This window comes from Thunnus thynnus, chromosome 3 (assembly GCF_963924715.1).
Source record: "Thunnus thynnus chromosome 3, fThuThy2.1, whole genome shotgun sequence".
Lineage (NCBI taxonomy): Eukaryota > Metazoa > Chordata > Actinopteri > Scombriformes > Scombridae > Thunnus > Thunnus thynnus.
The window spans coordinates 787,825-800,100 of record NC_089519.1 but is presented as its reverse complement, the minus strand read 5'-3'; the positions used below and the strand labels follow the sequence as shown (position 1 = coordinate 800,100).

The 12,276-nt window shown below is 42.7% G+C and overlaps 1 protein-coding gene across 4 annotated transcripts in view; it reads left to right on the top strand.

The window, feature by feature from the left end:
• Window positions 1–1,928: 1,928 nt before the first annotated feature.
• Window positions 1,929–12,276, top strand: part of LOC137173791 (RNA binding protein fox-1 homolog 2-like) — a 34,068-nt gene continuing 23,720 nt past the window's right edge. For 2 of the 4 annotated variants that reach the window (XM_067578877.1, XM_067578869.1), the window contains exons 1-2: window positions 1,931–3,054; window positions 9,160–9,210. In XM_067578877.1, the coding sequence (XP_067434978.1) occupies window positions 2,803–3,054; window positions 9,160–9,210 (303 nt within the window). In that variant the 5' untranslated portion in view covers window positions 1,931–2,802. Of the gene's footprint in view, window positions 3,055–9,159; window positions 9,211–12,276 lie in introns of all 4 variants that reach the window. The other 2 variants (XR_010925240.1, XM_067578883.1) reach the window with 2 other exon arrangements.

Genomic DNA, 12,276 nt, shown 5'->3' with positions numbered 1-12,276 from the left:
AAACAAAGAAAGATAATACAACAATAACAGAAACAAGAAAGACACAGTTCAACATTTTTAGAAATATTCTTATTTACAAGTCTGAACTCTTCTGGAGGGATGAACACCATTCTTCAAAAAGATATTCCCTCATTTGGTGTTGTGATGATGGTGGTGGAGAGCGCCGTCTAACACGTCTCCCGTAGGTGTCCAACTGGGTTGAGATCTGGTGACTGTGAAGGTCACAGCATAAGATTCACATCAGAGACCACTCTCATCAGGATAGAAATGTGTCCTAGTGGGATAAAGATGATCACTCAGAACAACTTGGTGTTGATCTGCAGTGACTCTTCCCTCTGAGGGGACAAGTGGACCCAAACCATGCCAGCAAAATGCTAACAGAGCCGCTAGATCCCCTCACTGTGGGGGTCACGCATTCAGGTCTGTTTAATTTGTCACCCCTCTGTATTTGTTAATTGTTAATTATGAAGTGACAGCCAGCAGTTGATTAGCTTAGCTTAGCATAAAGACTGGAAACAGAGGGAAACAGCTAGCCTCTGTCTGAAAGTAAATCAACTACCAGCCCCTGTAAAGCTCATTAATAAACAAGTTGTGGTTTATAGGGTTTATGTGTGGGACTGTTTGTTTTAGGCACAGTAACTAACTAAAGTCTTGTTGCCAAGCTGTTGCCAGGCAACCAGTGGAGGCTTTAAGAAGTCACTGCTTCCGGCTAAGAAATAGTCCCGTATGTAATCACCTGTAAAACCACAATTTTTTGCCTTTTTACATGTAGATTTTTGTGAGGGTTAGACAAACTAGACATAATGTGGTAAATAAACTGTAATTTTTTTCACCTTTGCACAGAGCTAGCTCCTCCCCATTTCCATTATTAGTGCTAAGCTAAGCTAACTGGCTACTGTGTGTAGCTTCATATTTACCGTACACATGAAAGTGGTACAGATCGTCTCATCTAAGTCTTGGCAAGTAACTGAATAAGACTAATTCCCAAAATGTTTCCTTCAAACTGTAGGAATTAGTCGAAGGATTACACAGTTCATGCTATATGTCCCTTTACAAATAAACATAGCACATTGAAAAAATATCGGTTTTAAGCCTAGATTTGAAAATCTCAACATAATCAAACATTTTTCCAAACTAGTGTGAGCTGACTCCAGAGGAGGGGAAGTTTCTGCACCTGGAAAGATTGTTTAAAATTAAATCTAGTAATAGTTAATAACCAGCATCAAGAGAGTAAAGGACAACATAAGATTGGAGATTCAGGGCTAACCAATTAATTTAAAGCCGAAGTCAGAGGGAGGATCTTGAAATCGGCTCTTTCTTGTAATTTGCTGCAGCAAATTGCCTTTGAAGTAGTTGCCTCTCATGGTAGCCTTTGACCACTGGGTGTCATCCAAGCAATAAAAATGCCAGAGGAACATACTCCATGCTGCATGACTCACAGCTGGGTTGTGTGAAGACCTTGGCCCTTGGTGTGTTGGTTGTGTAATGAGATAGGAATGAAATCTTTTAGAGTTGGTCTTGATGATAAGCCCACCCTCCGCCACTCTGTCATGTGACCACCATGAAGCCACATAGAAAGAGAGAGAGAGCGCGCAAAAAACTCAGCTGTATTAAAAAATGTGGATAAATTGCGCACCGTATAAACGCGAAGAACAGACTGAAGACTTGCTTCACAGCTTGGGGGATATACAGCATGAACATGGCAGTCTGTCTGGCCCATAAGACCCCCCCTCAGCCCCCTCCTCTCACAAACACACACACACACACACACACACCTCCCCTCAGTGAAATGTATGGAAGCACTGCGGCACACTGCGTGTATTTGCAGGCTGCATGGCTGCCTGGCTCAGCGTTCAAAGGGAGAGCGGAAGATAGGAGGAGGGGAATGACTACACCAAGAGAGTAGGAGGAGGAGGAGGAGGAGGGAGGGAGGACAATTTCCTTTCTGTAACACACACGCTACAAGAACACACCGGGAAAAAAAACGGAGAGAGGAAAGAAAATAATAGAAGAGAGGGAGAAGGAAACACCGCAGCCCCTCCGTTGGTTGGTTGGTTGGTTGTTTTTTTTGGGGGGGGGGCAGAGATCGCCTTTTCTTCTAACGCAGACTTGCGGACTAACATGGGGGGAAGAGAGAGCTCCTGACGAGGATTGACTTTCAGTGAACCTCTGCTCTGTGGTACAAGTCTGCTCATAGACAGGGAGGAAAAAGGCGACGGGGGAAGACATGTTGAGGGGTTTTTCGTCTTGAGGTTGCGGTAGGATGTTGATGTTGTTGTGCTCTTAAAAACAGACGGCTCTCGTTGGAGGAAAAAAAAAGAGGCCAAATGGAAATTGGGCGGTAGGCTATGCTCAGGAGCCATATCGGTGTTTATTTAATTGGTTTGTTATGATCTGAAATAACGTAGGCCTCTCAGGCAGCCCCGCAGTAAATAAATACACGGTCAGCAAACAGGAGCTACATAGCTGGAAATTAACTATTTATATGTAAGGGGACATTTTTTAAAAAATTTGATCCGCTGTTTTTTTCTCCCCCAGTAAGTGTTTCTGAGCTAATTGTTTCTAAAACCAAAGTCGGTGTTAAGATTCATCCAAAACATTTCCAGCCTACATCAACTCTTGAGGGGGGTCATACAAAGGCCCAGTAGAAAACACAGTGAAGGCTACTTGGCATCATTATAAGACTGTTTTAACTGCAAAGGGAACATTTCCACAGGCTGGCTCCAAGCACAAAGGTGCACAAGACTAGTGTTTACCTCCCCAGTTTATAGCTTTAGGCAGGAGACATAAGAAGATTTTTAAATGTTAATGTCGACCGACGTTGCATCCATCATGCTGCCTGTGTCCCGGGGTCTCATGGACCGGGATAGAGAGCTGGACACCATGGCCGGGGTGCACCCCAACGCGGGCGGCGCTCCTGCAGCTGTCCGGGGAATGAAGCGCGGAGACCCGGAGCCCGACGGACAGACAGCGGCGGCTCTGGTCGACTCGGCCGGAGCTGAGTGCAAGCGTCCCCGGATCGACGGCTCGGGAGGGCTCGGCGAGGTTGGTCAGGTGAGGGAGCAGGACTCTTTGTCCAAATACAGTTATGCAAACACTATTTCTGTGTCCGAACACACATGCATAGCACAGAGATCTCTCTATATTTGATACATACTGGCATTTTTATCCTTTAAGCAGTTATTCTGTTGTGCTTGCATTTGTTGTCTAGTTTAAGTAAACTGAATACACATCTGCAGCAACATTAGGGCCACAAATGGGCCCAGTACATTCCCAACACTGTAGGAAATACCACCACATCTCACAGCTGTAAATGACTCCAAATGCTGTTAATTCATCTGTAAAAGGGGATTGCAATAGTCGACTTTGTAAGAGTGTAATCCATGGTGTTCACTGGGCTGTTACATTACAGCTGTTACATTGCAGCTCAGGCTGTTGCTCCAGGTTTAGGCAGACATTGCAATAGTTCAATTTGTATTAACTAAATCCACAATGTTTACCGGGTTGAAACATTGCAGCTCAGACTTCCTGTTGCTTCAAAACTCTAAAGAGCATCTTCTTTTTTTATGAATATCCATAAACCCAGACAAAGTCCCAGCAGCAGGGGGTGGAGAGTGTAAACAAACTTGACCTTTATTATGCAAAAAAGAAAGAAAAACCCCCACCTCTGCCATGTGGCCTAATGGTGTGGACAACATTTGGTTTAGAATTGATGTAGGCTAAGTGTTTGCTCGTGTGGTCTTTGAAGGGGGAGGTAAGGGGGTATCTGAGGTCAACAAAGACCTCTAGTTTTATTGAGGGGTAATCAGCCCAAACCTAATCAATCTAATTACCTTGATTCTCAGACTCCTGCTTTTATCAACATTATTGCTACAGTGTCTGGCCTCTCATTCTATGCTTGGATCAGCAAATGTGATCGACTCTCTTGACCTATTTTACTTCAATGTCAGCAAAATCAGTTTGTTGTTTTTTTTTTTGCTCCTCAGTGATCCAAAAATGGTTAAATATCTCTTTAATAGAGCATCACAGGAGGGCAGGAGGATGCTCTGGACATCATTATGGTATATTATGTAGGCTGGAGAGCTCCATTGGAGAATAGAAAGCTATTTGTCTGCCATTGAAAGCGCCAGTAATGGAGGTGAAGTGGCCTGTTTGCTCCTGTTTGGAAAACTAAATGGCTGGCTTTACATCGTCATGCTGTCGGTGAGTGCTGACAGGCAGGCTTAGGAATGTAATGCACTTAAAAACAGATGTGAGTGGAAGAGTGTGTGTGTGTGTGTGTGTGTGTGTTTTTATGTGGGAGAGAGATGCACAGATCAATAGCTTCAGCCCCTAAAATGTATTGAACGTGAGCTGGCTGGACAGTCCGGAAATGAGAGTGGGAGAGATGCCCCCCCCCTCCCTCCCTCCCTCCTCCTCCTCCCAACCTCTGTTTCTCTCAGTTGGTGCAGGAACAGATTTGCCCTATCACTGGCAGTAAAGAGGCTTTGTTTCCAGATAATGGGATCACATCTCATACTGGAGGGGGCATTAGAACCACACTGATCCCTGAGATCCTTATCTAAGAGGGGGGGGGGTGATTTATACAACACACATGCACGTACAGACATACACACAGAGGCATGATGAAGATTATAATTCATGATTTGTGGTCTGTGCCTCACACTCAATAACAGTCACTCTCCGATCCCAGAGTGTGTATATAACACAGGGTGACGTATTTTTATTCCCCTAACCTGGTGACACCATTAATATTCTAGAAGCAAATTGGGTTGAGTGACGTTCAATTTTCCTACTTTTAAATCGGAGCACTTAGCTTTCCAAGAAATGGCCATAAAAATGCACACAAGCACTTCTGTAAAGCTAATCTTCAGAGGAGAGTAAAAGGGTGGAAAATATTACAGCGAACCATATGCTGGCTCCTGTAAAGCACTCTGCTTTCTGACTCTCTGTCTCCTCTTCCTCCTTTCTTTCCATCCTCGGTATGTTTTTTTTTTTTTTTTTGTTTAAAGGACATTTATTGCAGGACATCACAGCAGGAGTTGAACTCTGACCTATAAATGAAGGCAGCTCAATAGGGTGTGGTTGTGGTAAAGATCGTTCCCATTTGCCCATTGACACTGCTGTTTTTCTCATTAGTCAGTAGAGTATGATGTCATTGCATTGCGGGGGTGGCACTGCTCTGTCAAGTCAGATCTCCAAGTTTTAGCAGAGCAGCAATGCATGTACAAATCAGTGCAGCACATGCAGTAAATGAGTGAATGCTCGGCTAACGTGGACAAACAACGCTAGTGGAAGAAAAAAGCTGAGTTCAAATGTTCACTGCTGCTGCTGCTGAGCTCCCGGCGCTGGCACCATGCTCAACCAATAGTATGGATTTTAAATGAATATTAATCACCAACTGGTCTGCTTCCAAAAAAAAAAGAAAAAAAGATTATCAGTCTGTTTTGCATTCCAGTGCAGCACTGGGGAAATCCTGCATTTTTCAGGATGACAGGAGATTCATAAAAACACACCACGTCTCCAGCCCAAGTCAGAATTTGGGAAATGTTGAGAGGAGGTTGTCTGCTTCAATATCCATCCGGCATGCTGCTGAGCGGCCCATGTTTTGTTGTCACTCTGCGTAGGAACTGGAGCTCTCTCTAACCTAATAAGGTCTTGCCTGGGGTGACAGCACTGAGGACAAATGACTTGACTAGGACATTAATGTAGGTGGATCACCCCTCTGTACTTTCATCTCAGCCTCGGCACTGAAATGGAATGAAAACGTCAGCAAGAAGAATGTACTGTTGCTGTGAGTTGAGAATATTTATTTAGTTTTCAGGCCCCTGTTTTTCTCTGATAAATGGCCGACAGAGCTCTGTTGACTGAATTATGAGAGAAGCTGGCGTGTTTTTGGACTCTGTGCTTAAAGTCTATATATCCTCACTTATCAATTACAGTCAAGTCATTAGTTAATGTTACAGATAGACTCAGATCTAGTTTATTTGTGTCAGTAAACTGTATGTATATGTTAGTCCATGTGCTGAGAAATGAATAGTAATTAAAGATAATAACAGCAAATTATTAGAGCAGAAATGATAATTAGCCGGAGCTCCTCGGTAGCTGAACGGTTGCTGAGCACGAAACATAACTGTAACGTACCTGGTTTGATTCCAGCCGGGACCCGTGTTTCCTGTCTGCGTCCTCACTAATGACTGTTACAGAAAGTGTCCAAAAATCATCTTTAAAAAAAAAAGATAATTAGCCGATCAGCAGAAAATTAATTCAAAACAGTTTTGATAACTTATTAATTGTATAAATTATTTTTCAAGCAAAATGTCCAAAAACAGACGGTTATTGCCTCTCAAATGTGAAGGCTGTTCTATGTCAAACATGAAAAGTCTTATAATAAACCATTCAGTGATGAATCAAGAAAATAATACATATGCAGAGTCATTGATAATAAAAATAATAATTAATAATAAAAGTGCTTGAGATAATGTAGAAATATGATTATTTGTTATTATTATTATTTGAGCAGCTGACTGTGTTTTCAGTGACCTGTACTCTCTAAGTTTATGGTTCCACTGAATAACTTCCTCTTTGATAAACAATTCTTTCATAATCAGATTTAATGAATCCCTGCGAAAAACTCAAAAAAAAAAAATCAGAATTTTCTACCATAAATGGGCGTCAGCGTCAGTGTTCGTCCCAGAAGTCCAGTATCAGGCTCTGGTTTCACTGGAGCGATGTTGAGTCATCATGATGGACAATTATGTTGTACAGTAAACGATTACAAACCAATACTTCTCCTCTCAATCACATCTAAAACAAACTGGGGCAATTTGACACTTTTTTATGATGAGTTAGATTATGATGCATGTGATTTGTTTGAGCCCGCTTCCAACATTCACTTCAGCTTCATCCAACATCCCCTTGAAAAAGCATGTGTAGGTTTACTGTGGAGCGTCAGAAGGATGTGAAGTATACCGGGGGAAAATAAACTTCAGATCGTCTGGCCGACTGTTTGGCACATAAGTGCTTTGTGGATGAAATGGATTCACATCCTCTCGAGTGTATGGAGTGCCCTGCTTTGCAGTTAGGTAGGATGACTCTCGGAGCAGTGAAATGCAGTTCCTCTACTCCTCTGAAGAGCAGCGGTCCCAAGGCATGATAGGAATAGACGCGAGTCTTGTGACCAAATTAGACACCACACACACTCACAAAACAATCACACCTGTAGTTTTTGGAGAGTAGTAACAGGGTTTGTGTGTATAAGAGATGAATCTGGCTCTGTGGAAACTTAGAGGTAACTGAGCTTCTTTTCAGAGTTTTATATTCCAGGACCGGTCCTGTTCCCTACCCCCCCCCAGCTCATCTCTCCTCCCCCTCCTCTCCTCTCCGCCATCTGTTGACTTCAAGTCATTTTGTTACTTTCTCCTGATTGCTCACCCGGTCTTCCCCTGCAGTTTCTTCTCTTGTTTTAGAAACCCCGTCCCCAGAACCTCCTCCACCCCCAGACAGCAATCAGCTATGCTTCATTTGTCACCAACAACAACAAAAAAGGTGGAACCATGATTAACTGCGGCTGCGTTAAGCCTGAAATCTTTTTGTTTCTCATGTACTGTGCATGTGACTGAGGTCTTGAGAGTGATACACACTGGTTTGGAGCAGCCTCCACGCAGCCCTCCCTCTCTCATTCCGCCCAGTTCCTTAAGGAAATTAAGCACATGACTCCGCTCATGTATGAGTCATTGTCTTTGCTCCCTCCATCTCTTTTCGTCCATTTCCCGTTGTATTTCCAGCTCTCCCTCAGTCTCTCTGCTCATATGAATTCCAGATGTTTCCAGATGTGTCTCTATGTGTGTGTGTGTGTGTGTGTGTGTATTTTAATAACACCTCCCCTTCCCACGTCACGTTGACACAGTGTACTACCCCGTAAATCTCTTTTTGTCTCCTCTTTTTTTGGGTTTTATTTTGATCCTCCTCTGTTCCCTACCTTCAGTGCATTGCGTTTAGTCTCGCTGAAAAATAAGGTTTATACTTTATTCATGTTATTCAAGCCTCTAAGAGGTGATTCATTATTTAGAGCTTCTACCTCCCGAAAGCCAGTTCACTAAGTACATTTTTGGCTCTGAGATTGACTCGCACAAACTGCATTTTTCAATCACGAAGACGCTTCCTTCACCCCACACCACCCGACCCAACCTCTCTCACATTTGGAACCTTGTGCTTAGTTTTAGTGAAACGGCCCCATGGGTTTCAGAGTTAGATGGCTACAGTATTAATCAGGCGAACTCAAGCTGTGAAGCGCACAGAGCAAAGTGTTCCCCCCGGGGACAGAGCAGACGAGGGACATTGGTTCCAGATGAAAGGAAGATCAGGGGAGGAAGGACAGAGAGAGGAGGGAGGAGCTGAGTTGTTTTCTAATCTAGTGATATGAAGCCACAGACAGGCAAATCTGTTTTCCCCCTTCAAAGCGTGTTGTAATTGCTGTGAAAAGGTCCTTTTGAATGGAATACATTAGCATAAAAGCCAGAACGCAGAGTTATGAGTACGAAGAAAGTGAGTTTCAAACTATTTTAGGAAGCAGGGATGTAATTTCTGTTTAATATTTGGCTCCAAACAAAAAGATCTTTTTTTTTTCTCCACATCTTGTTACACTGTAATTACTCAGCAGATGTTTGATGTATCCGTCTCTGCTTTACACAGTCAGAACATTGAGAGGAATGTGGTGGAGATTGCATCAGGGCTCATGATGCCATTTCACACCAATGGGCTTCATGCTCGCTGACACTTGTGACCTATTTATGATTTAAGAGCCATGGTGACACTCGTTCTTTCTGCCCGTCTTTCATCTCCCCGCTCGCATGATCTCACTCGCCCCCGTTATCACGTCTTTACAAGCAGACAAAAGATCCGCTGGGTGGAAAACTCTGGAGGAGACTGACTTGCGAGATGGCAGGAGTGTGTCACCGGTGGAGTTAATTTGATTAGGAGTCACTTACGTCACAGAAATATCAAGTCAAATGGAGAGACAGGGCTGAAGGGAGGGAGGGTGATGGTTTTAAGTGAATTAATAAAGTTTGAGCTTCATTCCTGAGTAATAAAAAAGATATTGTGTCTTTTTGCTTTACAAATTACTGACCATGTTTTATCTGCTCTCCTCTCTTTCAGAACAACGACCCTTTGACCCTTGGTTACCATGGATACCCGTCTCATAGTCAGGTAAGGACACAGTTGCATCTCAAACACACTGAAAAACTAGGGGTGTAACATGGTTCGGTATGAAGCTCGAAGAAACGTAGTAAAAAAAAATGTAAACATCAACAACAACAGCTCATCGGTCAAAACTCTTACTGACACACTTTAGTTGCTGCAGTGGAAAAAACAACAACTTTTGTTTCTTGCAAGGAGTCAGAACACCTGCTGACAGTTGAGTTATGCTGATTTCTAAAACTATTCTAAATATAAACTGTATATGAAGTAGCTGAAACTAGCTCCACCTCCAGCAGCTGCAACAGTAACATGCTGCTCTTCACTATTAATAATCTAATGATGTCATATATATAATAATATATCAGTCAGAGGGACCAAACCACTACTTTTACTGCAATACTTCTTACAACATACTGTTTGACCACATCAGAAATCAAAGGTGGAGATGTGGTATCGGTTCACTCCGTAGATAATGGAGCATATTTTAATAATGGTGTCAGTCAGTGTTGTGGGTCTCTGGGTTTGTAACCAGGTTACCTGGTCTAAGCTGGCTACTATACATCCATGAACATGCTATAGCTAAGTGGTGCGCTGCCAAAATGTTCAGCACATCAGAGTAAAGTGTATTATTAAAGTATTTTGACAGTAATTGTTTGAGTGACGGAGCGTATCGAACAGAGGAAAGTCACATACCGAACCGAACATCCTGTACAGAAACACACATACTGTTGCACCCTGAGCACAAACACATCCCTCCATCCTATTGTGTAATATTTGTTTCCTATCTGGGTGCAGTATTCATATAGCATTAATAAGACTCAGTGAAGCGCTCTAAACCACAAGGTGGGGGTGTAGATGATAATATATCAGTGGTGTAGAAGAAGACACTCTTCCATTCTTACCCTCCACCTACTTTCCTTTCTGTTCTCAACAATCAACAACATCATTAATCATCTCTGAGCCTTTCAAACAACGTGTTTTTTCTTTTAGCAGCTACTAAACAGACAGATCATTCTATTTTTTTCTTTCCACAAACAGACACAAACACACACCCATAAAAAAAGACCCGACCTTATTGCCTATTGCATGTTTGTGTGTGTGTGTCTGGACGGCTGCAATCTGTTTACTTGTGTTTGTATTAGCCAGCTGATTGTGTTATTAGACTGTTCAGTTTATGTGGTTAATCCTTAGATCATCCTCCATTCATCCACTCATCCTCTCATGCTCTGCCCGTAATCCCCTCATCCCTCGCTCCCTGCGATGCCCAACAACCTCTGGCTGCTTATCTGCACTTTATCTGTCTTAAGTCTTGCTCACTCTTATTTGCTTCAGTGTGAGAGATTTCTTTCCCAGGCTGTCTGTTGTACTGTCGAGCGGATATTGCAGACGCCTGGAAGCCAATTAGCCAGTTTTCATTTCACTGCAGAGTCGTAAGATGATACAGCTTTGAACCGTTTCCTTCCTAATGACGATGTTCGTAGAATAATCATAAAGGCTTAAGTATTACCATACGCCAGCAATCTCTTGTTGGGATATACGAGTCAGTCAAGGACTTACTTGAGGGACTCGGAAGTGTGAACTGGCCTCTGACCAGAAAAAAAGGCAGAGAGGAAGAAAACAATGCCGTGCAGCGGAGGCTCCCACAACACAGAGGTGCTAAACTGTCAGCAGCAGTGTGAGAATGATGTGATCAAAGGCTCCTGAAAGGAAGAGCCTGGAGAGCAACAGAAGCCCGATGTGTGAAGAGAGACGAGCCGTGACATGGAATCTGTAACTTTCTGGGTTATCTGTCTGTAAAAATAATGGCTTTTTGGGCTTTCAAACATAGTTTCCCCATTACATAAATGCTCTGTAATGGCTTTATTTTCAAATGAAAGGATCCTTATGTGCACAAGAGCTACAATGCTTGTGCAAAATTAGGCACATGGTGCATAACGGGCAAGTTGGAAGAATGTTATCAGGCTGCATCACTGAAGGTGATACAAGGTATTTTTCCATCAATTTCAATATTTATTAGATAAAATACAGAATTATGCTGCCCCTTTCTGTCTGTCAGCATCTAAACATTTCAAAATGACAAGATGTTGGGTTGTGACTCGTCCATGCTATGCTACGCTATATGTAAAAGGTTTGGAAGTAATCAGTCAAACAACTGAAGGAGAGCGAGGATCACATGATCGGCGTGCGGTCTTTCCTCTGTTGCCACAGACATAGCCTGATCTTACATAAGAAACATGAAGATGATTTAATGGTTTATTAAAATGATTGTGTGCATCAGAAACGCAGTTTAAGATGTATAATAATAAGATGTGAGTGTGGTCGATACGCTGCCTGTTTTAATAAAGCCACAGTTACAGAAACTATATTATTACTTTAATGAGTCAGACTTGAGTCATGTTTACAGCTCCACATTTAGTCATTTGATCAATTAGTGGATTGACATAATATTTTCTGGTTTCTTAAGTCCACTGTGGTTGTAAACTGAATATCTGCAGGTTGGTCGAGACAAAACAACGTTGACGTTGCATCTTGTGCTTTCAAAACGGTGATTTTCAGATATTTTATAGACCAAACAATTCATCGATTAATTGAGAAAATAATCAACAGAATAATTGATCATGAAAATAATCATTGGTTGCAGTTCTTGTCGTGTTGAAAGTGTTGCAGAAATGTCACCACGTTCAATTTAGTGTGATTGCAGTCGTGACTTTTACAGAATAGTGAGTTGGGCGTTTATTCAGAAATTAAGCCGGCATGTAAAATTGCAGCACATTTACTTTAGGCGGTGCATGTCTGAAAGGGTCTATAGCGTGAGAGAAAAAGAGAGAGAAGGAAAGTCTTCACTTCCTCTCCCAGTGGTGCCAGCAGCCCCAGTTAACTCACCTACATGGAGAAAGAGAACAGAAGTAGAGAGAGAGAGAGAGAGAGAGAGGAGGGAGGGACTGCGACATGAGAGGGAAGCAGAGGGGAGGGGAAAGTTTGCAGGTGTGACAGAGGCAGAGAAGTAGGAGGGGGGAGGCGTCAGGCTATCTGGGTGAGAGAGGAGGATAGGAGGAGGACTGGAGAAGAGACAGA